The sequence below is a fragment of the Myotis myotis genome, unplaced genomic scaffold (assembly GCF_014108235.1).
Source record: "Myotis myotis isolate mMyoMyo1 unplaced genomic scaffold, mMyoMyo1.p scaffold_m19_p_18, whole genome shotgun sequence".
NCBI lineage: Eukaryota > Metazoa > Chordata > Mammalia > Chiroptera > Vespertilionidae > Myotis > Myotis myotis.
Window position 1 is genome coordinate 43,434,028 of NW_023416322.1, and position 23,247 is coordinate 43,457,274.

General features: G+C 47.8%; 5 protein-coding genes and 2 non-coding genes across 7 annotated transcripts; 2 read left to right on the top strand and 5 right to left on the bottom strand.

Annotated features, from left to right (window-relative positions):
* The first annotated feature begins 378 nt into the window (after positions 1-378).
* Positions 379-1,418, top strand: LOC118673721 (histone H1.5). Its single transcript, XM_036344877.1, has one exon. The coding sequence runs from the start codon at positions 496-498 to the stop codon at positions 1,171-1,173; it is 678 nt and encodes a 225-aa protein (XP_036200770.1). The 5' UTR covers positions 379-495; the 3' UTR covers positions 1,174-1,418.
* On the bottom strand, positions 1,416-16,894 carry LOC118673723 (histone H2A type 1). Its single transcript, XM_036344879.1, has 2 exons — positions 16,497-16,894; positions 1,416-1,523 (listed from the first exon to the last, which is right to left on the bottom strand). Exons 1-2 carry the CDS (start codon positions 16,872-16,874, stop codon positions 1,509-1,511), a joined length of 393 nt encoding a protein of 130 aa, XP_036200772.1. The 5' UTR covers positions 16,875-16,894; the 3' UTR covers positions 1,416-1,508.
* Positions 11,019-11,487, bottom strand: LOC118673732 (histone H2B type 1-C/E/F/G/I). Its single transcript, XM_036344887.1, has one exon. It carries the CDS (start codon positions 11,450-11,452, stop codon positions 11,072-11,074), a length of 381 nt encoding a protein of 126 aa, XP_036200780.1. The 5' UTR covers positions 11,453-11,487; the 3' UTR covers positions 11,019-11,071.
* On the top strand, positions 11,701-12,988 carry LOC118673729 (histone H2A type 1-H-like). Its single transcript, XM_036344884.1, has one exon. The coding sequence runs from the start codon at positions 11,767-11,769 to the stop codon at positions 12,151-12,153; it is 387 nt and encodes a 128-aa protein (XP_036200777.1). The 5' UTR covers positions 11,701-11,766; the 3' UTR covers positions 12,154-12,988.
* On the bottom strand, positions 14,832-15,358 carry LOC118673722 (histone H3.1). Its single transcript, XM_036344878.1, has one exon. It carries the CDS (start codon positions 15,291-15,293, stop codon positions 14,883-14,885), a length of 411 nt encoding a protein of 136 aa, XP_036200771.1. The 5' UTR covers positions 15,294-15,358; the 3' UTR covers positions 14,832-14,882.
* Positions 16,895-20,925: 4,031 nt separating the features above from the next.
* TRNAM-CAU lies at positions 20,926-20,997 on the bottom strand. The gene has a single exon. It is a non-coding gene; the product is annotated as a tRNA-Met (tRNA).
* A 360-nt stretch (positions 20,998-21,357) lies between these two features.
* Positions 21,358-21,428, bottom strand: TRNAG-GCC. The gene has a single exon. It is a non-coding gene; the product is annotated as a tRNA-Gly (tRNA).
* Positions 21,429-23,247: the final 1,819 nt, after the last annotated feature.

Below are 23,247 nucleotides of genomic sequence, written 5' to 3' on the forward strand. Positions count from 1 at the left end.
AAAGTTTCTATCCAGACCAAGGAACCTAGTGTCTTTCCTCTTGTAAAAATCAAAGGACAAACTGAGGGACAAGACTTTTTAAAAAGGCTCCCTTGTTACTTAGTAGAAATTTGTTGCCACATACAAACAAGTAGCGCGATACTCTAAACCAGGTGAACTCCTATGCAAAATGGTAGCGATCTTAAAAAAATAACCTCATCCGTTGTACGTGATGCATAAAAACACGGGGAAGCGAGCCGGGAGGCTGTTTTCCGCCCTTGGAGCTTCAAAGCGTCACATTCTGTATCCCAGTTTTGAACATTTAACCAGAATTTTGGGATTAAGAAACAGTTTGTAAATCCAACCGTTAAAGGCGGCCGCCCAAGGGCGGCGGATTGGGCGCCCCACCAATCACAGCACAGCACCGGCTTATATAAGTCCGGGCCCGAGCCCGCCGCCTCCAACCTCCCTCTTTGGTTTTGAGTCTTGTCTGCTCTCCCAGCGACTCTCAGCGCCATGTCGGAAACTGCTCCCGCGGAGGCCGCCGCCCCGGCGCCGGTGGAGAAGTCCCCCGCCAAGAAGAAGGCGGCCAAGAAGCCGGCGGGCGGGGCCGCCAAGCGCAAGGCGTCCGGGCCGCCGGTGTCCGAGCTCATCACCAAGGCGGTCGCCGCCTCCAAGGAGCGCAACGGGCTCTCGCTGGCCGCGCTCAAGAAGGCGCTGGCGGCCGCGGGCTACGACGTGGACAAGAACAACAGCCGCATCAAGTTGGGCCTCAAGAGCCTGGTGAGCAAGGGCACCCTGGTGCAGACCAAGGGCACCGGCGCCTCGGGCTCCTTCAAGCTCAACAAGAAGGCGGCCTCTGGGGAGGCCAAGCCCAAGGCCAAGAAGGCGGGCGCGGCCAAGCCTAGGAAGCCTGCGGGCTCCACCCCCAAGAAGCCCAGGAAAGCGACAGCCGCCAAGAAGACCGGGAAGAAGACCCCCAAGAAGCCGAAGAAACCTGCGGCCACCGGCGCCAAGAAGGTGGCCAAGAGCCCCAAGAAGGCCAAGCCCGCCGCCAAGCCCAGGAAGGCCGCCAAGAGCCCGGCCAAGCCCAAGCCTGTGAAGCCCAAGGCGCCCAAGGCCAAACCTGCCAAGCCCAAGAGCGCCAAACCCAAGTCTGCGAAGACTAAGAAGGCGGCTCCGAAAAAGAAGTAGGATGTTTGCCTCCTGCGAGGCCACCAAACCCAAAGGCTCTTTTCAGAGCCACCCAGAGGCCTCGAGAAACAGCTGGGCACTGCACTGCTTCGGTCTGTGGCTACTGCACTGTAACTTAGACGCGGTTCTGTATGGGTTAGTTTCCTTCCAGCATTGTTGCCCCTGCCCATCCCCCCGACAGTTTCTATATAACTGAGCGGCCAAACGGCCAAATTATAATAAACGTCCACATTTCACATGCCTTCTGCTACAACACAAACAAGCTCTTTAGTGAAACGGTAGGTGGCTCTGAAAAGAGCCTTTGGTTTAGTTGTTGCCAAAGGAGCGCAGGATCCTCACTTGCCCTTGGCCTTGTGGTGGCTCTCGGTCTTCTTGGGCAGCAGCACGGCCTGGATGTTGGGCAGCACGCCGCCCTGCGCGATGGTCACCTTGCCCAGCAGCTTGTTGAGCTCCTCGTCGTTGCGGATGGCCAGCTGCAGGTGGCGCGGGATGATGCGCGTCTTCTTGTTGTCGCGCGCCGCGTTGCCCGCCAGCTCCAGGATCTCGGCCGTCAGGTACTCCAGCACCGCCGCCAGGTACACGGGCGCGCCCGCCCCGACGCGCTCGGCGTAGTTGCCCTTGCGGAGCAGCCGGTGCACGCGGCCCACGGGGAACTGCAGCCCGGCCCGCGAGGACCGCGTCTTGGCCTTGGCGCGCGCCTTGCCGCCCTGCTTGCCGCGGCCGGACATTCTGGCTACAAACTTCAATGCAAGGGGCTGCAAAAGCGAAAGTGCGCGGGCGGCACTTTTTATAAACGTTTGTGGCGCGAAGAAGCAGGTGTGTCATTGGTTCAGGTTTCAGCTTCTTCTAAACCAGTGAACGTGCAAGTTTCGGATTCTGGCGCTCTGATTGGGCAGAGCCAGGTTTTGAGCTTGCTCTCCGGAGCCAACAGACACAGGGCTCTAGTTTATCACCTTATTTGCATGTGAGGTTCTATATAAATAGGACACAGGGTCCTCCCCTCTTCTCTAGCCCACTATGTCTGCTGAGCTACCGGCGGTTCTCAACCTGTGGGTCGCGACTCCTTTGGCGGTCGAAGGACCCGTTCACAGTGGTCACCTAAGACCATTATGCATATCAGATATTTACATTACGATTCATAACAGTAGCAACATGACAGTTATGAAGTAGCAATGAAAATAATTTTATGGTTGGGTCACAGCATGAGGAACTGTGCTTTAAGGGCCAGAAGGTTAAGAACCACTGTCAGCTCTGGCCTTGAAAAAGGGATTCAAGAGAAGGTGGTGAGCAAGGCGCAGAGGACAGATGGCAAGAAGAGCAAGGGCAGCCTTACATGATCCTGGAATGAGCGAAGGACACAGAAGTGCTCATTGGGTCAAGAATGTGGTTTAAGTGAATTTTTTCTTGTGTGTTCACAATGATTCTATTGGAGGATATTTCAACCTTACCCGTGAATGAGGTGCACGGGGAATGGACTTTAGCACCAGGAAACCCCAAGCACCTACCAAATTTATCTTTGAGTCAAATAATTATAAACGTTTCCCACTGTATTGACTCAAGCACCGTGAGTATGTGGTTCCGTAGTGAGTGCAGCGGTTGGCACATCTGCTTTACACGCAGAAGGCCCTGCTTCCATTCAGTGGGACCAGTGAAGCAGCCTTCTCTTCTCTCCCCCCTCCAAGGCAAACAGGGATCTCTTGTTTGCGATTCTGTCCCATTGAGTCTCAGATCCACTGACACCTAAGCTCAGCTTGTCACCAACAATTGTCCTGTGACTTCTGCTTCCAGACACAAGGGATGTGGAGAATGGTTTCAGGGAAACCTGAGGGCTGGAGTCATTAACCATCCCTTTTTTTTTTTCTCTTAATTTCTATTGTTGAAAGTATTACATAGGTCCCCCTTTTCTCCTATTAACCTCTTCCAGCCGCTCCCGTCCCCGTCCCCCCAAGGGTTATGCATATATGCATGCAAGTTCATTGGTTGATGTCTTCCCACCCACCCTCCCTTGCCTTCCCTTTGAGGTTCAACAGTCTGTTCATGCTTCTATGTCTCTGGGTCTATTTTGTTCATCAGTTTATTGGGTTCATTCGACTCCATATATGAGTGGGATCATGTGATACTTATCTTTCTCTGACGTATTTTGCTCAGCATAATACCCTTCACGTCCATTCTTGCTGTTATGGATAGTAAGAGTTTCATTTTTCACAGCTGTGTAGTATTCTATTGTGTAGATGTACCATATTTTTTATCCATTCATCTGCTGATGGGCACTTAGGCTGTTTCCAAGTCTTAACTGTTGTAAATTGTGCCACTATGAACATAGGGCTGCTTATATCCTTTCTGAGGAGGGTTTCAGGTTTCTTAGGATATAGTCCTAGAAGCGGAGTCTCTGCTCATAAACACACCTGGAAAATGCCCAGTTCAATCTTGTCACCCTCCTGCTTCCTGCAGAGCAGACTTGGTGATGCTCACTCAATGCCACACAATGTCATTCTGACCCTATAACAAGTGCTTGGCACCAAGGACTGCACTGTACCTGCCAGGCACCCTTTGCTCTGAGCAGACCAGGGAGTGTGGGCCTTCTTCACCTGCTCGCTCACCTGGCACTACAGGTTAGTTCTGTACCAGGTGCAGGACTCTGACCTTCTCACTAATGTTAGGTCTGGTCAAATAACTGAGTCGCTGAAACCGGTTTGGCTCAGTGGATAGAGCGTTGGCCTGCGGACTGAAAGGTCCCAGGTTCGATTCCGGTCAAGGGCATGTACCTGGGTTGCGGGCACGTCCCCAGTGGGGGATGTGCAGGAGGCAGCTGGTCGATGTTTCTCTCTCATCGATGTTTCTAACTCTCTATCTCTCTCCCTTCCTCTCTGTGGAAAATCAATAAAATATATTTAAAAAAAAAAAAAAAAAAAAATAACTGAGTCAATACCCCTCCCCTGGGAACTGACCTTTAGGCCACTTCATTACGGATATCCGTTTTGCTTAGGCCACAGGCCACTTGCTAAGACTATTCTCTCTCCCCTCCAGACCTTCCAAGGATCCAGACCTGTACAGAGAACTCTGTGCCCAGAAAAAGCCCGCCAGAGTCCTTTAAAACCTCTGATGCCTGTCTTTGGGTGCTGGCACCATTGGGGGCTCAGCCTATCTGGTATCCAGATGACCTAATTCTATATAATAAAGAGGTAATATGCAAATTGACCATCACTCCATCACACCATCACAAAATGGCTGCACCCACAGCGAAGGGACGGTTCCCGTAATGAGCCTTAACGAGTGATCAGCAGGGACCTGAGGCTGCATGGCGCTGGGCCAGGGCGGGGGACCTCAAGCTGCGTCCCCCGGCCAGTGGGGCTTGATGGGGGACCTGAGGCTGTGCCCCCCAACTGGTGGGGCTTGATGGGGGACCTGAGGCTGCGCCCCCTGCCTGGTGGGGGTTGATGGGGGCGCTGCCTGGGTCTGGATCTCGCACAATTTCGAGGTGCACGCAGGTGGATGGGGACTTGACTCTGGGTCCCGCGGTGTGCCCCAGACTCTGATAGGAGGAAGATTTTCATATATATTTTACTAATTTTCTTTCATCTCTGACACTTCTATTATAAAGGGCAAATAGCAATATTAAAATATTTCCTCTAATGAATTCCCTTTTAATGTGTATGAAATTCGTGCACCAGGCCACTAGTAAATTTATAATTGTACCACTTTCAGCTTCGTGTGTTCCTCCTTCGGCGACCCTAACATATGTCTTTCCAGAAACTTTCCCAGTTTGTCACATTCCAGAACAACATTTACTACCTCCAAATTCATACAGCAGTGAATATTAAATTAAGATTATTGTAATAAACTGTATTTAATATTAACTATATAAAATATATTTTATATATGTCATTACATATGTACATAACAGACATAGATATATAATTTATATCAAAATATAATAGTATTACTCTGTCATTTATGGTATGTTATTTTATTAAGTACTAGAGGCCCGGTGCACAAAGAGATTCATGCAATAGGCCTTCCCTTCTCCTGGCTGCAGGCACCAGTTTTCCTCCAGCATTCGGGACCCAGGCCTTCTCTCCAGCCTGAGCCTTCCATCTTCACTCTGCCGCTTCATGCCTACCTATGCAAATTAACCGCCACCTTTGTTGGGTTAATTTGCATACTCTCCTGATTGGCTGGTGAGCATAGTGGAAGGGTGGTCAATCTACATGTTTGTCTATTATTAGGTAAGATAGTTCAAACTTCAGTAATTTGAGTTCACTTTCACAACATTTTTTTTTTCTGTATCTGGATATAATCTAAACTATTATTTACTTACGTTTTTTTCTTTAAATATACTCTTTATAAAACAGTATTTCAAAAGACAACTTTACATCACTACCCTACCTCTGACCATGAACAGAAAAGAAAATGACAATGCAAGAGTATTTTTTCTTTATTTCCATCACCACTTTGGATCAATATTTTTAAAAAATATTCAGCTCCAGGTACATGCTGTTTACTGTGGTGACACGGAGCTCGAGACAAGCTCTGGGTCATGAAGGTGAAAGAGGGCAGGGTGGTGGGATCAGCAAATGCCAGTGGGGTACCCAGCTGACACTTTACCAGTTAGTTCATCAGGAAGATGGAAGGAGCAGAGAAGAGAGAATGATATTTGATTCTCAATTTCAATATTTTAACCACCAAAGTTCACATACTATTTACCATAATTTCCTGGGCTCCCCATGGCACTTTGTACAGATCTAGGAAAACGTTAGTTTAATTAATGTATTAAACTGAACCACTATTATATGCCTAACTCAGGAAATATAAAAATATATAACTCAAGAAGTTCACATTGTGGTAAAACATTTATAGTGATACTTTTATTTCTCAAACTTTTTAAAAAAAATACACTTTTATTGACTTCATAGAAGAAGGGAGAAAGAAATGGAAACATCAATGATAAGAGAGAGTCATTGATCAGCTGCCTCCTGTACGCCCTGGGGATTGAGCCCCAAACCAAGCATGTACCCTTGACCAGATTCAAATCTGGGACCCTTCAGTGCACAGGCCAACACTCTCTCCACTGAGCCAAACCAGCCAGGGCTATTTCTCAAACTTTTAAATCATTACTTAATCTGTTGAAAGAAAAAAAATCTATGTGATACATTTTTCATGGTATCTTTTATACATGTACCTTATCCAGGGATCAAGAACATGCTTGGAATCAGCGTTGTTACCGTAAGGAAACATTCAAACCTGCAAAAAAATTTTGTGTTTCTTTGAGCCAAACTGTCGACAATTGCCAGGAAGCAGAATCTCACCGCATTGAGACAAAGCTCTGGAAAATGGTGGTTTTTCAACCATTTTTATACATTACAATCAAAGGAAGAAACATAAATGGGTTCATAAAATTCACTGGTGACAGATAGGAAGGCGCAGAAAGCAGTGCTGGAAAACCTCAGGATTCTTTTACACAATTAACATCATAACAATAACAATGAAGGAACCTGTGGTCATCCTGGTGCCCTGGGGCATTGGTTGTGCCCTGAGGGTTCAGAAAAAAAGGACGTTGGATGGGAAGGACAACAGACAGGCTTAGTTATGGTAAAGATAGACTCTTGTCAGGGAAGAAGCTAGCCTAGGACTACCTGCCATAAACTGCTTTTAGTTAGAACGTTTTCACTTCAGACCATCCTTTGTGGTGACTTTAGGTCTCTCGTGTTTGCAAGGCCACCACACAGTCCTCCCCTGAGCTGGTCAGGCTAGCAGGTGGCCCCTTTCGTCCGCAGTGTACGCCATATCTTATAAAGTCCTAAAAAAACTGGGGCCTTGTTATTATCTCCATTTTGCTGAAGAATCACATGTTGGGGTCTAGCCCCAGCAGGTCCAGGGGTTCCCAAAGGTGTGGACAGAGTCAGTGCAAAAGGAATGACACGGAGACAGTGTTCAGATGATCAGCATAGCCAGGTTCTCTCTTTATTCTCTCATTACATCTGTATTTATACCATTTGATCCTATAAGCATGCCTCTATAATCACATCATGGTATGTTTTGGGTCCTCCCTTAACCTCCTACAGTTCCTTGTTTCATGTCCATAGTTTCTTATCTGACCTTTGCCAAAAATCCTATCTCCATCTAGTTCGGTTGATTTTAATCCTATCCATTCTATCCCAAAGGTGTTATCTCCATTCCAAGGTCACTACTCTATTGTTCTGTTAAGCTACAAGAAAGTAACTGAAGGAGATTATCCTAAGTAAAGATTATGTAATTTAAGCGTGATTGTTCGTACTTAAGGTGATTAACTACCCACCTGGCACTTAGTTAAGGGGTTTTACTGATTTATTCCCTTCCTTAGTCCTGTTAATCCCTAACACCAGGGGAAAATCCCCACCTGGGGAAACAACCTTCCTCAGGGAGGTGGGTCCTGGTTAAAACACATAGCACTAAGAGGGGGTACAAACATATGCCATATACGCCAGGTCCCTTGAAACATATGCTGTGCAGATGTTTCTTCCCTGCAGCGACTGTGTCAAGCAGCAAGGGTGGACCGGCTTCCGGCAATCACAGGCTCACCCTGGCTGGCTGGGTGGCTCTTTTGGAGTGTTGTTTCTCTCTCTTCCTCCCTCCCTCTTCTCTCTCTCTCTCAAAAAAAAAAAAAAAAAAAAAAAAAAAAATCAATAAACATATCCTTGAGTGAAGATTAAAGAAAAAGAGAGAATCACAGGCTTGTTGAAGTATCCACAACACCCAGCTAGCAAGCATCAGTCTACTCAGGTGATCAAACTCAGGAAAAACTGTCCTTTAGAATCAGATTTCTCTCATCTGTTTCTATGCTTCAATCTCTTTCTCTCTGTTCTAGAAATTATTCTTTAGGTAAAAAATATTGACAAAAATTATTTGGAGCAAATCATGTGAATTATTGAAGCTGCCAGCTATAAATTCCAATGAAAACCAATAAAGTGACATAAGTGCTGGCGTGTGAGGGCCCTGCTGTGTGAACCTTGTCTAGATGGGCCAAAATGCCCTCTGCATGTTCATCTCCTTCCTGCTGACTTTAGCCACCGTCCTCCATGTTCTTCTAGACATCGTCTTCTCTGCCCACAATTCCAGGTCACTCAAGCAGTCCCTGACACAAAACACACATTTATACGTTAGGTCTGATCAAATAATTGAATCGATACTCCCTCCCCTGCGAACTGACCTTTAGGCCACTTCACAACCGACGTTCCCTTTCGCTCAGACCACAGTCCACTTGCTAAGACCTTTATTCTTCCCCTCCAGCCCTTCCTAGGATCCAGATCCCCCCAGACAGTTTTCCGCCCAGAGGAAGCCGCCGAGTCCTTTAAAACCTCTGACCCTCCATCCCCGGGTGCTGGCACCATTTTGGGACTCAGGCCATCTGGTATCCGTATGACCTAATCCACTTATCAGCCTGTACCACTTCGGCCTCCTGCGTTCTTCCTTCTGAGACTCTGACATATTCATTCTCCAGGCCCGGGACGTTAGTGTTTAGGTATCTCAATGCCTCTAAATTCTGTTCCCATTTTCTCTCCTGGATATTATCTTCGGATTCCCTCATTCTACAAGACAAGACAATATCAGAATTGGCTGTTTATTTCCTGCATCTGTGCAATAAAGGCCGAATCAAAGGCACCTGTGCTTTGAAAAGTAGTGATTTAAAAACCCCAAATGTATGGGGAACTTACTATCCTCAAATATCTTGCGATGTGGAAGGAGAGAAGATACTTTTTTTAAAAAAGTGTGATTTCTCTTATAACAGAATTGAGGGAAGGGTAGACACACATATACAGTGGGGCCTTGTCTTACGAGTTTAATTCGCTCCGAGACTGAGCTCGTTAACTCAAATTACTTTCTCAACTCAATGCAAAAAATTGGCCGAGAGACGGCTGGTATCTCAAAAAACTCGTTAGTCGGGACACTCATAAGTCAAGGCCCCACTGTAGTTACAAAGTACATAACAGTATAGACTAAATACACACACGTGCGTACAAACACATGCATGGCCCTGCAGAGGGCTGTCGTAGGTTCTATGAGAAGCTGAGTAACAGCTGGAGAAGATGGGCGGCTGACTGAGCTAAAATCTTGCGTTTTCTGAATCTACATGTTCTTCCAGTGGCCTGTCGGTCTTTTTCTTCTACTCTCGAAGAGAAAGCCATACAGTCGAGAGATGTACCAGTAGGCGTGGGGTCCTCACAGGATTTCCTTATGATTACAGAGATGATTCTTGGAACTTGTTTTATACAGCTTCTATTTCTACCTCAGAGCTTTTCCTTATTCATTCCCTTGCCCTGCGTGGATCAGAGGTAGGCACTGCCTGCTATTTAAAAACATTTACTTATGAAACTACCTCTTAAAATTCTTTAAAATTTTTTTTTTAAATCACACACATGTGCTTCAAGAGAAATTTGGTCTTTCCCTAACCGGTTTGGCTCAGTGGATAGAGCGTCAGCCTGCAGACTCAAGGGTCCCAGGTTCGATTCCGGTCAAGGGCATGTACCTTGTTTGTGGGCACATTCCCAGTGGGGAGTGTGCAGGAGGCAGGTGAACGGTGTTTCTGACTCTCTATCCCTTTCCCTTCCTCTCTGTGAAGAATCAATAAGATACATTTTTTTAAAAAGAGAAATTTGGCTTTATTTTCAAGCTTTATAAAAAGGTACCACATATATATCAACCTTCTGAGATTTGTTTCTAAAATTCATTGAAGTGCTGTGTATTTCAATCCTTTTCTGTGCGATATGCTATCCCACTGTATGAATGCACCCAAATAGACATATTGGCCATTAACATGTGGTTGCTTCTAGTATTTTGCCATTCAAAATAGCATTGCTCAGTTCTCACAGATCTCACTGCCAAGTGTGCAGAATACTCTCATGTAAACACCTGGGAGTGAACTGAATCACCAGGGGGCCCGTAACTGCATACAGGGCATTATCAGAACGCTTCAGCAAATACATTCAGTGTGGAAGTCATTCCATGATGATCCTGGGAAAAGACCACACGTTTTAAACACCTATGCTGTCCCCAAGGGCTTACAATGGAGAGGTGGATTTTGACATCCTGGGTTGGGGGCAGGGAATGGCCCACTGCTCCCCTTGTTCTTTTTTTTCTGCTCTACTTTCCAATCTTTAAAATTTTCTTCCAGTTAGTAGAGAAAGAGTACATGCAAGTGAAGCAGAGAAAAAACATGGATTTGATTTGACAGGAAAGGTAACTTCACTTAGAAAACTGAGGAAGTGGGTAAAATGGCGGTTCCTCTCACAAAGCCTCAAGGCCCACAGTTCTGCAATGAACCCTGAATCGTATTAAAGCAATAATAGAATTGCACAGGGATGTCGTTCCTTCCAAACTTCCTGTACATCTGGATTGGCTGTTACTGCTGCCCACTTTGAGCTGACGGATGCGTGAGATACCTTTCTCCCTTTCGGCTTTCTAACTTCATCCTTAGGAAACCAGCGCACAGGGGAAGGGTACTAGCGTCGTCCACCCGCCAAAGGGAAATAGACAGCCGGAACCTTCAGTGGGTGCGAAATGCCACATTACCAAGGCACACACGGCAGGAATAGGACATTCAAACCTCACAGAGGCCTGTAGCGGTTAACATGGTTAAGTGTGATTGGATTGTTTTACAATGAGCATTTTGTTTTTCTTTACTGCGCTTGTCTAAGAACCGGATACTTCCTGACATAAATCAATCTCAAAATGTAGAGGTGGCCTCAGCCTGCGCTGCATCGCAGTGAAAGTTCACAACTAGACCGCGGAAAGAACCCCCGCCAACTGCTTTACCGCAAATAACACTTACCCGGTATCAAGAGTGAGTCACAGTTCTTTTTAGAAGACTGAGTGGCTCTGAAAAGAGCCTTTGGGTCAGGAGTCGGGCCGCTTGCTCGCGCGTCTACTTGGAGCTGGTGTACTTGGTGACGGCCTTGGTGCCCTCGGACACGGCGTGCTTGGCCAGCTCGCCGGGCAGCAGCAGGCGCACGGCCGTCTGGATCTCGCGGGACGTGATGGTCGAGCGCTTGTTGTAATGCGCCAGGCGCGACGCCTCGCCCGCGATGCGCTCGAAGATGTCGTTGACGAACGAGTTCATGATGCCCATGGCCTTGGACGAGATGCCGGTGTCGGGGTGCACCTGCTTGAGCACCTTGTACACGTACACCGAGTAGCTCTCCTTGCGGCTGCGCTTGCGCTTCTTGCCGTCCTTCTTCTGCGCCTTGGTCACCGCCTTCTTGGAGCCCTTCTTCGGGGCGGGCGCGGACTTGGCGGGCTCGGGCATGGTAGAGAGCTCAGCGGAGGTGGTTGGCGAAAGGGGAGAGTAAGAGTGGAGCGCGCTGTGTCCTGTTTATATAGAACCTCCCATGCAAATAAGGTGATAAACCAGAGCCCTGTGTTGGCTCCGAGAGCAACCTTGAAAACTTAGCTCTGCCCAATCAGAGCGCCAGAATCCCAAACTTGCACGTTCACTGGTTTAGAAGAAGTTGAAACCTGAACCAATGACACACCTGCTTCTTCGCGCCACAAACGTTTATAAAAAGTGCCGCCCGCGCACTTTCGCTTTTGCAGCCACTTGCAGTGAAGTTTGTAGCCAGAATGTCCGGCCGCGGCAAGCAGGGCGGCAAGGCGCGCGCCAAGGCCAAGACGCGGTCCTCGCGGGCCGGGCTGCAGTTCCCCGTGGGCCGCGTGCACCGGCTGCTCCGCAAGGGCAACTACGCCGAGCGGGTGGGAGCCGGCGCGCCCGTGTACCTGGCGGCGGTGCTGGAGTACCTGGCGGCCGAGATCCTGGAGCTGGCGGGCAACGCGGCGCGCGACAACAAGAAGACGCGCATCATCCCGCGCCACCTGCAGTTGGCCATCCGCAACGACGAGGAGCTCAACAAGCTGCTGGGCAAGGTGACCATCGCGCAGGGCGGCGTGCTGCCCAACATCCAGGCCGTGCTGCTGCCCAAGAAGACCGAGAGCCACCACAAGGCCAAATAAAAATCACGTTTGAAAACAAGTGAACAAAGGGTCTTTTCAGAGCCCCTCTAGTCACTGGAAGGGCAGCACGACTTAGTTGCATTTCCAATCACTTTCACCTCTTACCCATTCAGTGTAATTTGTTACCCAACACAAGGTGCCGTCCTTGCCTCAGCCTGGCCACATTTCAGAATTGGCTCTCGGAAGCTTTTGCAACCCAGACAAGTTGACTTAGTTGTGTTCTTGACGGGCTAGAATTTCAATGCCATGCTGACTATCATCCCAAGATGTTCACCCAGGTTCATACTGGAAATTAGCTTAAGTGACAGGTGTCAGCAAATCCGAGCATCTCTTGAGGGGACATTAATAGGGGTGGTTTCCATAGACACCCATTGTGTGTCAGCCGGAAGGTGGCAAATCTGGAACCTTTAATAAGTAATTGTCTTGAATTTGTAAAAGCACCTCACTAATTTATAAGACTACTTGGCAGTATAATACCACAGGCATGCTAGATGTGCACATATCAGTGCTAGGGGGCAGAAATACAATGTTGGGGACCAGCTATAATTGTAAGAAATATTAACCCTGCTCTGTTAACCGTGATTGTTTTGTTCTGATTAAAGGCACAGTCTATCCTGGCTGGGGGTTGCACGTGGAACCTGGGAGCTCGCCTGTCCTCCCCATCAGGGAGCTGCCTATTCTTATGGAAAGATTAACAACCTTGTTGCAGACACCAGAACTGCCAGCCCTTTGAAGACCCCCAGCCTTTTTATACTTGCAGGCCTTTGCAAATCTCCAGCCTGCATTACCTGTACACTGCCCATTTGCCATACCCTTTTGTTTACTTCCCATGTAATCTTTGTCCTACCCAATATATGCAGCTGGCTTATGGTGGGGTGCAGAGCAGATATTTGTGGGTGACCTGCTGCTCTCCCTGCTGTCGGCAGTATTGGAATAAATGCTCAGATATGATTCTGCCCTGTCTCTGCTGAACTGGCTGAAGCAGTGACAGGCAGCAAGGACCCATTGAGTGTCCGGTTACAATAGCAATGACCACTAGATGCTAAGAAGTGGATTCCAAGAGCAGTGATGGTGGAGACCTACAGTTTGAAAAATACAAACCAACTTCTCTGAATAAAGCTGAGGCTGTTTTGAGAATAGAGAGGTCAGACATTGTGGTGTGTTTCTCATGTCTATACCAGCACGGCGAGGTCCTTTTAGTCTAGGCCTTGGAAAAGATTGGAACGTTTAGGCCACTTCCCAGTTTGCCATTTCAAGAAATGCAGGCCCAACGACTATTTCTTCTGTTTGTCGTTTTTGTAAATTATAACGCATTTATACTTTCAACAAATAATGTACCTCACTCTTAGGTCCCACCAGTTAAGAATGTCAGTGAGACACTGCTTGTTCTAAAGGAGCTCAGTCTAAGGGGGAGGAACACTAAAGCACATGTAGCAGGAAAGTAGACACAGGATACGAGGGGAACATAGGGAGGAGTCAGATCCGTAAGAAGCAACTTCTGGGCCGAGGGCAAAGGAATTAGAAATTGAAAGAAAGTACAGGAATTCCAGCACAGAATTAGCATCGCCAGACCCAGGGCTTGTGATGTGTGCACACAACTGATTTGAAACTGGATACTGGCACTAAATTAAAGGTTAAAAGAGGTAGGAAAGAGCCAGGAGGGATCTGTAGGCACTCCTTTTCTTTAAATACTTTTATTTACTAATGACTCCCAAATCCTTTTATTTTAATCTCTTCACATTTTTCACCCAGCCCCCACCATCAGTAAACCACCACGTTTCTCTACCTCTCATGCAACACTTGGCAAACCCAACTTTCTGATTTTGATCATTTACTGGGTATTAGGCAATATTTCAAGGTTTTGATTTGCATTATCTGATTACAGGTGATGTTTAAAAGTTATTCGTATAATTGCTAGCCACTCAGCTGTGTCCATTTTTAAAATAAGATTCTTTTCCTTCAGAGTGTTAATAAACCACTACACTCAAAGTTTCTAACACAGAACTGTCATTCCTCCAAACCCTCTTTTAGGCCACTTAGGCAAGTGAAAACCAGAATAACCCTAATTCAACTTTGTTTTCCTACAGCCATTGGAGGCTGAATGCCATCTTCTCCTTTCCTTCCCAGACTTGTTGAAAGGAACCTGCATGGCCTTATCCTCCAGTAGTTGAGGGCCTTTGGAAGAGAAACTTCTAGTAGAACTAGAGAGGGGGCATAAATTGCCTGTCTAGACCCTGAGAGGTATTTTCAGGTTCGACGACCAGAGGTAATTAGCATGTTTGTGACTATCAGACGTGGGTAAGGGAGGTACCAAGATCTATGCGCTGAACCCCTTGTTACCGGATGGGCCTAATTCCTTCCCTGTGGACAGGTTCCTTCACTTTAGCTCTTTCCTCGCGGATAACAAGGGTCCAAGCGGTGACTTATCTTTGCGGACGCATAGTTGCCTTTGAAAGTGCTGGTGTTTAAAGCAACAGTTGGCTAAGCAACTTAGTTTCCCTAAATAGCTACTGTACTGTAAACACTGAACGTGAGGCCTTGCCAATCTTGACACCCAATTGGCTGAGGAATATGATACCCATAGTTCTGGAGGGGACGCCATTTCCATAAACTGTGCGCCGGGCTTGCGTTTTTAACGCGTAAACTAGAAGTGCAACAGCCACTGTCAGTGAGGACGGAAGTGGCTCTGAAAAGAGCCTTTGGATTCCAGGTTGCCGCCCGCCAAGAGCTCAGGCCCTCTCGCCGCGGATGCGGCGCGCGAGCTGGATGTCCTTGGGCATGATGGTGACGCGCTTGGCGTGGATGGCGCACAGGTTGGTGTCCTCGAACAGCCCCACCAGGTAGGCCTCGCACGCCTCCTGCAGCGCCATGACGGCCGAGCTCTGGAAGCGCAGGTCGGTCTTGAAGTCCTGCGCGATCTCGCGCACCAGGCGCTGGAAGGGCAGCTTGCGGATCAGCAGCTCCGTGGACTTCTGGTAGCGGCGGATCTCGCGCAGGGCCACGGTGCCGGGCCGGTAGCGGTGCGGCTTCTTCACGCCGCCCGTGGCCGGCGCGCTCTTGCGGGCGGCCTTGGTGGCCAGCTGCTTGCGGGGCGCCTTCCCGCCCGTGGACTTGCGCGCCGTCTGCTTGGTCCGAGCCATTCCCAACACAAACAAGCAGAGAACTGCTGAAGGAATGGCAGCGCGGGCTCGCAACCGGTATATATAAGGCAAGTGCCGCTGTGATTGGAGGAGGCGCCTGCCCATCAAGGCCCGCAGTGACGTGATTGGAAGCCGCGTCCGCTTTTTGATCCCCGAGCCTCCGGGCGTTTGGATCAGAATTTACCTTCTTCCTCCCAGCCACCCTTCAGCAGAGGCTGTTTCCTACGCTTTCTCGTCGCTCGGTCTGTACGCATTTTCTTTACAATGTTCTCTGTCTTTGCTCCGCAGAATTTCATGTAAATATCTTGTTCGCGGAATAAAAATTTTAAATTTTGACGCCGGAAACTGGCTTCCCTTTGATCTTTTTGAAAAAAGCGCGCGCTACGTGGGATTGGCCAAGTGACTTTTCAGTCTCCTGCAGGTTTAGGAAAGAGGATTTCCCGTCGGTTTCTTCATTGCTCTATTTAAACTCAGACTTTAAAATGTTCCGTAGGCCTTTCTACATGTCTGTTGAACTCCATTTCACATTTGATATTCTAGCTCGATTGACATTGGCCTTTCCCTACCACGTTCATAGGCAGCATCCCACCACGTTTAACCATTTGAAGTGAGACTTGTGTAAAAGGGGGTTAAGAAAACACGTCCTCAAACGAGTAAGTGGAGAGAAAGAGGACGGTGCCAGTCACGCTGGGCCCCGCGCAGAGAAGCTCCGCGGAAGGGACGCGAACCCGGGGCGGGCAGCGTTGCTTTCCTATTAACCCACTAGGTCCCCCTAGGCTAGGAGGTGGGCGTTAGCGAAGATGTGTGCCATTAAGATACAAAACCACACGAACAAGAGACAGGAGTGGTTTCATCGCCCTGCGGGCCACTAACTCTATTTGCATTTAGTCACCTTCCACCCCGCGTGTTCCGGTCGTGCTTTGTCCAGGTTAGAGCCCGAGGGCCTGCCGCTTTCCTGCGTTAATTACCGGGCGCAGAGTCTCTCTATCCCTTAGTGACCACACTGTCGCTAGCTTTGTGTTCACTGGAGCTCCTTTCCCGTCTACAGGGTGTTTACAGTGACGCCTCCTGGTGGGTGGAAGGGAACATTCTCAAGTAGCTGCTCCTACATGGCAACGGCAAGCTCTTTAGTGAAAGTGTGTGTGGCTCTGAAAAGAGCCTTTGGTTTTGGATGTGGCGACGTGCTCCTCACTTGCCCTTGGCCTTGTGGTGGCTCTCGGTCTTCTTGGGCAGCAGCACGGCCTGGATGTTGGGCAGCACGCCGCCCTGCGCGATGGTCACCTTGCCCAGCAGCTTGTTGAGCTCCTCGTCGTTGCGGATGGCCAGCTGCAGGTGGCGCGGGATGATGCGCGTCTTCTTGTTGTCGCGCGCCGCGTTGCCCGCCAGCTCCAGGATCTCGGCCGTCAGGTACTCCAGCACCGCCGCCAGGTACACGGGCGCGCCCGCCCCGACGCGCTCGGCGTAGTTGCCCTTGCGGAGCAGCCGGTGCACGCGGCCCACGGGGAACTGCAGCCCGGCCCGCGAGGAGCGCGTCTTGGCCTTGGCGCGCGCCTTGCCGCCCTGCTTGCCGCGTCCCGACATGATGAACAGGAAACCTCCGTTCAGACCTTGATCTGAGCTGAGTCGCCCGCAGCTGCCCTCTTTATAGTCGCGCCGCGGCGCGAACGTGAGTCTGTGCCATTGGCGGCAAGTTACAGCCCTTTCTGTTCAACCAATGGGATCCTGGTTCTGAAACACACCCGTTGTCAGTGGACAGCATCCCGGTGACGTTTCCTGGACTCACCACCAGTCGGACACGCCTTTCCTCCGCCACCAGCCCCGTCTCTGTCCCTAACGTCCTTTCATTTTTGTTTCACGCTGTGACTGACCAACGTCACTGTCCTTAGCCAGCACAGCCACGCTTTCCTGTTGGCGGCTCCGTGTTCCTTACAACAGCTGTTACCTAAGGAACGTTCCGATCGGTAAAGAATGTGAGTTCATTTGAGCCGAACTGTCCACCATTGCCGAGAGCAGAATCTCAACGAATTAAGACAATGCACTGGAGAATGGTGGTTTTTCACCTATTTTTATAAGTTACCATCAAGTGGGTTACAGGAAATCCATTGGTGATAGATCTGGGAGGTGGGAGAAAGCAAAGTGGGGAAACCTCGGTGATTGGATAAAAAGTAAAATGATAGACATGTTTCCTTCACACACACACAGATGAGTACAGGATAGTTAACAGGCAACAATTAACAGATAACAACAAAGAGGGAATGGTCTCTGCTCTGGTGCCATTGGTTGCACCCTGAGGGTCCGGAAAAAGGGAAGTTGCAAGTTACCCTGACATGTCACAGGTATGTTATCTTAGATGCAAAAAGACAACATGCTCAGTAAAGATCAAAGTTGGTCTTTGTCAAGGAAGATACTGGCCTAGGACATGCCTACCTACTATAAACTGTTTTTTAATTAAAAGGTTTTCATTTCAGAACATCCTTTGTGGTTACTTTAGGTCTCTGAGTTTGCAAGGCTGTCAGGCAGGCCTTCCCGGAGTAGTCAGGTTAGCATGTGGCCCCTTTTCGTCCACATACCATAAGTATATATTTTAGCAATAACCAGGATGCCATGAAAATTGAGATAAGTATCAAACTGTTTATAGTATCGATGAAAACCAATCATTCATCACAAAACCACCAGGAGTATATACCCAGTGCTACCACATTCTTTGTCCCTTTGTCTTGTCCATCATTGGTACCTGAATTATATGATTTTAAACGGCACTGCAACAGATAGGGAGCATATTTTGTGCAATATTGCCGGCTGGCTGGCTGCTGCAGCCCAATTGTCCTGTAAGTAAATGATCTGCAATAAATTCTGTGGAGTTGCCTGCCTGATCTTGTGAAGATGCCTTCTCATTACAGTGGCCATTACACTCTTGCCCTTCATCAGACACCAGTGCTAATGAAAGGCAATGGCTCTGGCTGAGGAGTATGGAACGGTGGGCAGGGGGCGGGTGGGGGGGGACAAGGAGGGGGCGGGGAGGTAAGCCAGTCGCAGTCCCGTTTTCCTGCTCCCAGCCTCATCAGCAGGCACTCGGTCTCTGCCAGAGGGACATGCCCCGCACAAGGAGTTTCTGGGCCTCTGGGGTGGGTTGGGGAATTCTGAAGCTTGGAGATCTCTAAGGTCAGCACCAAACCTCCAAAATGAAGTCTGTAATGGGAGGTTGATACTTTGAGGAATCCTGGCTGCCACGATGCCCTGTCATTCGCCACATTGTCTTACCTTCCCAGTCTTTGCTCCTCGACTAAAAGTTATCCCGAAGTCCCTTCCCACAGAAATGATCTTCTCATGGGTCACCTGAAGCTATTGCTAACGATGTGACATATGACATAGCTTTGATTCAATCTTGAGAAATGCAGTGCAGTAAGTCCTCCTTATCCCAGAGGTATTATAATTGCCAATTCAGCAGAGACGGGGCTGAATCCTATATGAGCATTTATTCCAATATTTCCGGCAGTGTGGAAGAGCAACAGGTCATCCACAAAAATCTGCTCTCCCCCCCAACCCCCCTCCTCCCATAAGCCAGCTCTCTATATTGGGCAGAAGAACAAAGATGACATGGGAACGTAGGAATTACAGGCATGGGGACGTGGGCACGGGATACTCATTGCAGGTTACAAGCCATGAGGGCTGGCGGAGGGGGGCGGGGGCGGGGGGAGGTCACAGAGGGCAGGCACCTCCAGGTGCCCCAGGACCAGATCACAGGCAATAAACTCAGGTTGTAAAGAGCAGGTGCCTCTGGGACTAGATGGTCTCAGCCACAGGCTGCCAATCTTTCCATAATGATAGGCAGCTCTCGGGACAGGAGGATGGCCGGCATTCCGCTGTGAGTGCCCATGTTCCAGGGCGTACACTCCCAGGGAAATGAAAATGTGCCTTCTGTAATCAGAAAAGAACAATTACGGTTAAAGAGTATGATTGCTGGTAATATTTCTTAGCTAGTGTCTAATATTCTATTTCTGCCCCTAATAGTTGCAAGACCTCCATCAGATGCCTGAAACCATGGATAGCACCAAACCTTACATGTGCCGTTTTTTTCCTGTACACACATATAATGAAGTTTAACTTATAAATTAGGCAAGTGAGAGATTAGCAACAATAATACTGAAACAGAACAATTATAACAGCTTACTACAAAGAACGGTATGTGAATGCTGTCACTCGTTTCAGGGCGTCCCTTCCCGTAGGCTCAGTGCTTTCAGGTGCAAAACACCGGGGCCAATCAGAACAGTTTCCGGCTCATGCCTTCCTGCACACGGATGCCACTTTCCGCTTCACTAAGCACTTACCACACCCTGTGGCTGTAACTTTTGCCGTTTGAGGTGCAACAGCACAGTAGCACAACTTTATTTTTCTTCACAATTTTACAGACAGAAGATTTATTCTTACTGTCGATCTTAGCAACTTCAGCATACAATTTTTGCTCTCTTTCCTTATTAAGTCAAGAACTTTCACCTTTCCACTCAAAGGAAGCACTTTACAGCATCTGTTTGACATATCTGAATTGCCAGCATCACTCCTCTTTCGATTTGGAGCCATTGTTAAGGAAAAGAAGAGTTCTTAAACACATGCACTGTGATACTGGTAGCCTAGATGGTTACGAGTTAACAGTTGAAAAATACTTTAATTTTATGTGTGCTTTTGTCTTTAACTATAAAGGAGGTTTATATTTACTATGTTCTGATGTTAAACAGTGGATCAATTCTGTGTTGTCATTTTTGTACTCTTCTGTGGGCTTGTTTTTTTTTTTTTTTTTAATTAAAGGAAAAAGGTGAAGACTAATGCCGTATCCTGGTGTTGGATGTGTTAGAAATTGCAGTTTCTAACAGACAGTATTTACCAAATCACCAGCGACTAAGATGTGCCAGCCCGTGTTCTAGATGTTATAGTAACCACAGTGTGAAAACAGACAAAATCTCTGTTCTTGTAAACTTACATCCTTTCAGGGGGAGAAAATACTAAATATTCATTTAGTATTCAAATAAAATATACAATCTACTACACCGTGGTAAGTGCTGAGGAGCAAAGATTTGAGATTGTTGGGAGATTTATGATTTTAAATATTCCCAACTCCCTTTAACGGAGTCTCTGAAATGGAAAATATCTATATCTATATCTATCTAAGATATATAGATATTCCTTTCAAACTCTAAACTGACATTCTTGTTTACAGTATGGTGGTAGGCAGAGATGGACATCCCTCAGCTGATGGGTTAATGTTCTCTGCTCTCAGAGAGGGTACATATGACATTTCCTCAATTAGAACCTTTTCATTGTGTTATTTATTTTGCATGTGAAAGAAAATTCAAGTTAATAATCCAGTAAGTCCAGTCTACAAATACATGGATTTGAAAGCAAAACATCAAAATAAAAGTATAAACTTTTAAGAAAGAAGCTTTATGTCATGTAGAAAAACGTGTGGTGTATTTTATTTATTTTTTGTCTCAGAAGTTCCCTGCAGTTATCCAAGATTCCGTCAGCTAGAGACACCTCCGCAGGCGTGGGGGGCGGGGGAGGAGGAGAAGACATACCCAGAGAAGGTTGTATAAGATGACTCTCCAAATGCCGCCTCCGACAGTTTTGGAAAAGTAACTAGCAGAGGATGGTTTCGATCCATCGACCTCTGGGTTATGGGCCCAGCACGCTTCCGCTGCGCCACTCTGCTCCATGCGGGACAACTGCTGAATTAAAACCATTCCTTCATTCTACTTCCCTTTAAAAGTTTGTACATTAAAAATGATTTTTCTTCAAAGACTTTTTATTGATTTTAGTCCGTCTTAGAACAGAACAATGAGTCCGGAATACATTGAGTCCAAATATTCTGAAGACAAAAACTTCGATGTTTCTGTTAGAAAAGAGCTGGTTTCCAGCCCGCCCCTCGCCTAGCATGAACAACTCCAGTCCTTTAGTCAGGATGTGCAAGGAGGCCAAAATTCGAGTGTGGAAAGTCCCCGACCTTTGCACTGGGTATTTCAACGTGATTGGAAGGATTAAAAAAAAAAAAAAAAAAAAAAAAAAGTCCGAGTGCATTGGCCGGGAATCGAACCCGGGCCTCCCGCGTGGCAGGCGAGAATTCTACCACTGAACCACCAATGCCCACATGCTGGAGCCGTTGCCTGGCGCCAAGAAGGTATTTTTTCCCTGCTATTTTGCCGAGCTATTAGTTCATTTCCTTTAAAAAAAAAACAAAAACCGTGTTTAGATGGCGTTTCGCTCGTATTGAGTAGGACCTAGCTTCGGTTCCTTTCTCCTGGCAAAGAAGAGGTAGTGACTTTGGCGCGACGTTTCTTTACCAGTACCCCTGCCAGACCGGGAAGAACATCTGCACACGCTTCTGCATTGGAGTTCAGGTTGGGGCCAAGGAGGGCTCACAGCTCCGGTAGTTCTGGGATTCGTGCTTGGAACAGCAGGAACAGCTCAAAATGGCCCCATTCTGGTCACACGACGCTGAGACAACAGAACAAAACGGCAAGTCATGAGGCGCTAAGAGGGGAGAACTTCCCGGCCTGCCCCCCATGGAACCAAGACCCAGGGCATGACCGGACCTTGAACCTGGAACCCTTCAGAGGGGGATCCGCTGTCCAGGAAGACCTGGTGCTGACGCCCCCTTATGCCAACGCCCTCCAGTTAAACCTGCGGGCCTGGCTTCCACTTGCCTGTCTCTCCTGAACGTTCACACCCGCCCTGGACCCCGGACCCTGGGTGGGGTGGGCTGTTGAGCAAGAACTTCCCGCACTCCTGGCCTAGTCTCTGAACATAAAGCGACTCTAATTCTCCACTGCAATTCTCGGTGTGCAGCGTTCGGCTCTGCCAAAGCGGGGGATGAACTCTTTGTTTGGTAACATAACCCCCCCCCCCCCCCGCCCCTGCCCCAGCACACACACTGTATTTGATTTTTAAAATCTTTATTGTTGAAAGTATTACATAGATCCTCCTTTTCCCCAATTAGCCTCTTCCAGGCCGTTCCCATCCTCCCCCCAGTCCCTCACCACCCATTGTCGGTGTCCCGGGGATATGCATATATGCACAAAAGTTCCTTAGTGGATCTCTTCCCATCCACCCTCCCCTGCCTTCCCTCTGAGGTCTAACAGTCTGTTCCGTGCTTCTATGGCTCTGGGTCTATTTTTGATCATCCGCTTATTTGTTCATTAGATTCCAATATGAGTGGGATCATGTGATACTTACCTTTCTCTGACCGGCTTATTTCACTCAGCATAATACTCTCCAGATCCCTCCCTGCTGTTGCAGATGGTAAGAGTTCTTTCTTTTTTATTGCTGGTAACATAATTCTTCATGTGGGCCTCACCACAACCTTGAAACACAAGTATTACTTCCATTTGTTTTTCAGACTAAAAAAAAGTCACTAATGTTAAGTAACTTGACTTGGATCATTGGGTTCTAAGTAGTGAGCCCTGGTGCTTCTCTTTGGAATGACTAACTTCATTTCTCTTTTAGACTCTGGTTTCCCATTCAAACTATTCCTTTTTTCAGGGTTAACTTCTGAGTTTGTGTGTGTGTGTGATTGTATTTGTAGTTAACGCACGCGTTCAGGCCAGTCGTATGAACTAGCATTCGCTAGGTGATCAATTGATACATATACATATAGTGATTTGATCTTACATTGTAAACAGTTTTCTTTCCATTGGTGAGCCCCTGTAACTTCAAATCACAAAGTACTTACAGAAATCACACTTTCCTATAAATGGTATGATACTAAGGTAAGTTAAATGTTAATATGCACGTGTACATAACTGAATCCAGTCTAGAGAGTATGCACCTGGGAAAGACAGAACTGCTTCAATTTTATGAAGTTTGTTTTACACTGTTGCAGATTAGCTGCCAGGCAGTGCCGGAGAATTAATCAGCTGGGCACTCAGAGAAAATTCAGAAAAGTTGCCTTTATTGTAGATTGCAC